Source organism: Morone saxatilis, unplaced genomic scaffold (genome assembly GCF_004916995.1).
Source record: "Morone saxatilis isolate NCDOM2014 unplaced genomic scaffold, NCSU_SB_2.0 Contig18, whole genome shotgun sequence".
Lineage (NCBI taxonomy): Eukaryota > Metazoa > Chordata > Actinopteri > Moronidae > Morone > Morone saxatilis.
In genome coordinates this window covers 806,725-809,533 of record NW_023339740.1, presented here as the reverse complement: position 1 = coordinate 809,533, position 2,809 = coordinate 806,725, and the positions used below count along the sequence as shown (strand labels likewise).

The window sequence follows — 2,809 nt, the reverse complement described above, 5'->3', positions numbered from 1 at the left end:
TGTTGCATAATGTCTGCAGTTAATGAAAACATTTTGCTGTTTGACAGAAAAAATGCCGTTTTACCATTTTTACCAAGTATAATTTTATGTATTTTTATAATTTAAACTACCATATAGGGGATGTGTAACTATTTAGTTGTTACTTAAACAGCTGCTGCAACAGGCTCCAGGCTATTTCCCAGTGTTGTCCATCAGACTTTAACAGTAAAATAGAAATGAGTCTAACAGATAGAAACATGTCCTCAATCATTCTCCAGTCCTCTGTTATGTTCTGTTCATGCACAAAATTAGAATGTTGTCCCTTCTGCAGGTTATAATTTTGACTATTTGGCTTCTACAGTTTATCTTTAATGGGCTTCCATATTTCCAATTTTGCACCTTTTTGATCAGTTACACAAACCTCAGTATACACACTTTGAAAGCGAAACACACACCGAGCTGCAACCAGTGTGAGCTTCAAATCAATTAATTAAAATAACCTTTCTCGTATAAAGCGTACTTTATTACCTAAACATGTCATCTTGCCTATTTTCATTACTTCTCAGATTGTTTCCAGTTTTATAAGGTGTGACTTTTCAAGAGCTATATAGATATTTAAAAACAAAATACTAAAAGTAATCTACATATTTCTTTTTTCTCGTTTTTAGCTCATTAACACATTAAGTAAATATTTTACTTTGTAAAAAAATAATTTTTAAAAGATGGTTGTCACTGTTTTTGTACATCTATGAATTTAGTGTTTTTAATAAGTCGCATGACTAATTAATGGGACTGTACTGGAACCAACCACAGATACTGGAAGCCTCAAATAACTTTCTTAAAGCTACAAACAAACAGCTTTTGGGGAGTTAAAAGTAAAAAAATTTAATAAAACTAAAATTGCATAATTGCAGCTAATTGTTTTGGTCAAAGCTCAAGTCACATTCTAAACCGAACATCCTTCATCTAACCTTTGTATCTCTTTCTGCTTTTGTCCTTCTGCCTGTCTTGCCCTCTGTCTGTCTGCCAGGATGACTACGTATTAGAAGTTCGTCACTTTCAGTGCCCCAAGTGGCCGAATGCCGACGCGCCCATCAGCAGCACCTTCGAGCTCATCCGTGTCATTAAAGAGGAGGCGGCCTCCCGCGATGGACCCACAATCGTCCATGATGAGTCAGTCTGATTTTATCTACTCTTATATGTCTCACCGCATCTTGCAGTTAGATGGGTTGATTCCTAGTAGGTACTGCCAATGTGAATAGAATAATAATATAGCTTTATTTATATAGGACTTATCAAATGAGTGCTTCACATAACAAGCAAATTAAACAAGCACATAAAATACAGCAATAAAAGAATCAAAGCACAAAACAAACCATATACAAAATACAAACGCAAAACTCCTGAACAGAATAAAAACTAGAATCAGATGAAATTAGGGAAAGCAGTGCGTAAAAGTAAGTTTTGAGCTTTTATTTGAAAGAAGTCACTGACTTAGCCTGCCGTACTTCCTCGGGCAGGGTGTTCAAGAGCCTCGGGGCTCTTATTTCAAAAACTCTGTCCCCCTTAGTGTTCAGCTGAGAGTCTGGAACAGATAAAAGGCCCCTGCTGCCAGAGGATCGAAAAAGTGCAAGTAGGGTTGTTCAGGGATAAAATATCTGTGAGATAGGTTTTTAGACCATTTAGTGTCTTGTAAGTAGTTAAAAGCACCTTAAAATCAATTCTGAAATGAACTGAAGGCCAGTGTAATGAGGATTGATGTATTCAAACCTACTTACTCTGGTTAAAAGCCTGGCAGCTGAGTTCTGTTCTGTCTGTAGCCCATCTGTAGTTTCTCTATTTAGACATGTAAAAAGGCTGTTAGAGTAATCCAGGTGTGAAATGTAGAAAAGTTTTATATCTTTAAACATAACATAGGTCATTGGAGGGGACCTACGGTACTTGCTCTGGCTCTTTCATGCATTGTCAGGTCTTATAATATATTGGCCTTTGGAAGAGTTATGCAGTAACATTTTGAATAAGCTGTTCTTTTATATTTAAAAAAAAAAAACATCTTGCTGGCCTCATGCAATCAAACTGTCTTGACTATTGTCTTGTTTCGAATGAGAATTTAACATGAGACCTGCTGGCTTTTGATTAAAAGTTACCGAGAAAACCACTCTCCTAAAATCTCCTAGTGGTTTGTGGAATACTGTTTTGAAGCCTTGAGTTTGACATTTTGGCCGTCGGCATGTTGGTTTTTAGAGCAAGCAGCGATGATGTGCAGCACTCATTAGCTGTGCAATGGCAGCTCACCTGGTCACACATGTTTTCATATTACAGCAATACAGTACACTAAAATAGTTTCTGAAAAGATTTGAGGTGAGAAAAAAACTATGTAGTAACGGAATATTGCTCTGTATTTGATCGGCACTGCCTAGTTTGACAGTTTGAGTTTGGTGCGTTGAGCTGGATGGACTCAGAGACTGACCTGTCAATCACAAGGTACCACGCTCTACGAAGGGATACCTGTTAGTGCTGCTCGCCTGCCTGGCCTTTAAGATAAGATTTTTATGGATGTCACTTCACAATTCTGAAGCATCCACTAATTCATATACGATCAGTGTCTTGATGTGACACATTTTCACAGTGTGCTAATAGTTATATTGATTGTGCTTTGTTATACTTTTACATTTTTGAAACTTTTGAAATGGATAACTTGAGTTTTGAAAGAATTGCTGCTGCTGAAAATAAAATAAAATCACTGCAGGAATTAATTATCACACCCATATTATTATTATTATTATTATTATTATTATTATTATTATTATTATTATTTTTATTTTTATTT

The 2,809-nt window shown here is 35.9% G+C and overlaps 1 protein-coding gene across 1 annotated transcript in view; it reads left to right on the top strand.

Annotated features, from left to right (window-relative positions):
• The window catches only part of LOC118328058 (receptor-type tyrosine-protein phosphatase gamma-like), a 144,962-nt gene extending 143,564 nt beyond the window's left edge, over positions 1 to 1,398 (top strand). Inside the window, exon 26 of the mRNA XM_035661662.1 lies at positions 1,010 to 1,398. Within this exon, the coding sequence (XP_035517555.1) occupies positions 1,010 to 1,162 (153 nt within the window). The 3' untranslated portion in view covers positions 1,163 to 1,398. The remainder of the gene's footprint in view (positions 1 to 1,009) is intronic.
• Positions 1,399 to 2,809: the final 1,411 nt, after the last annotated feature.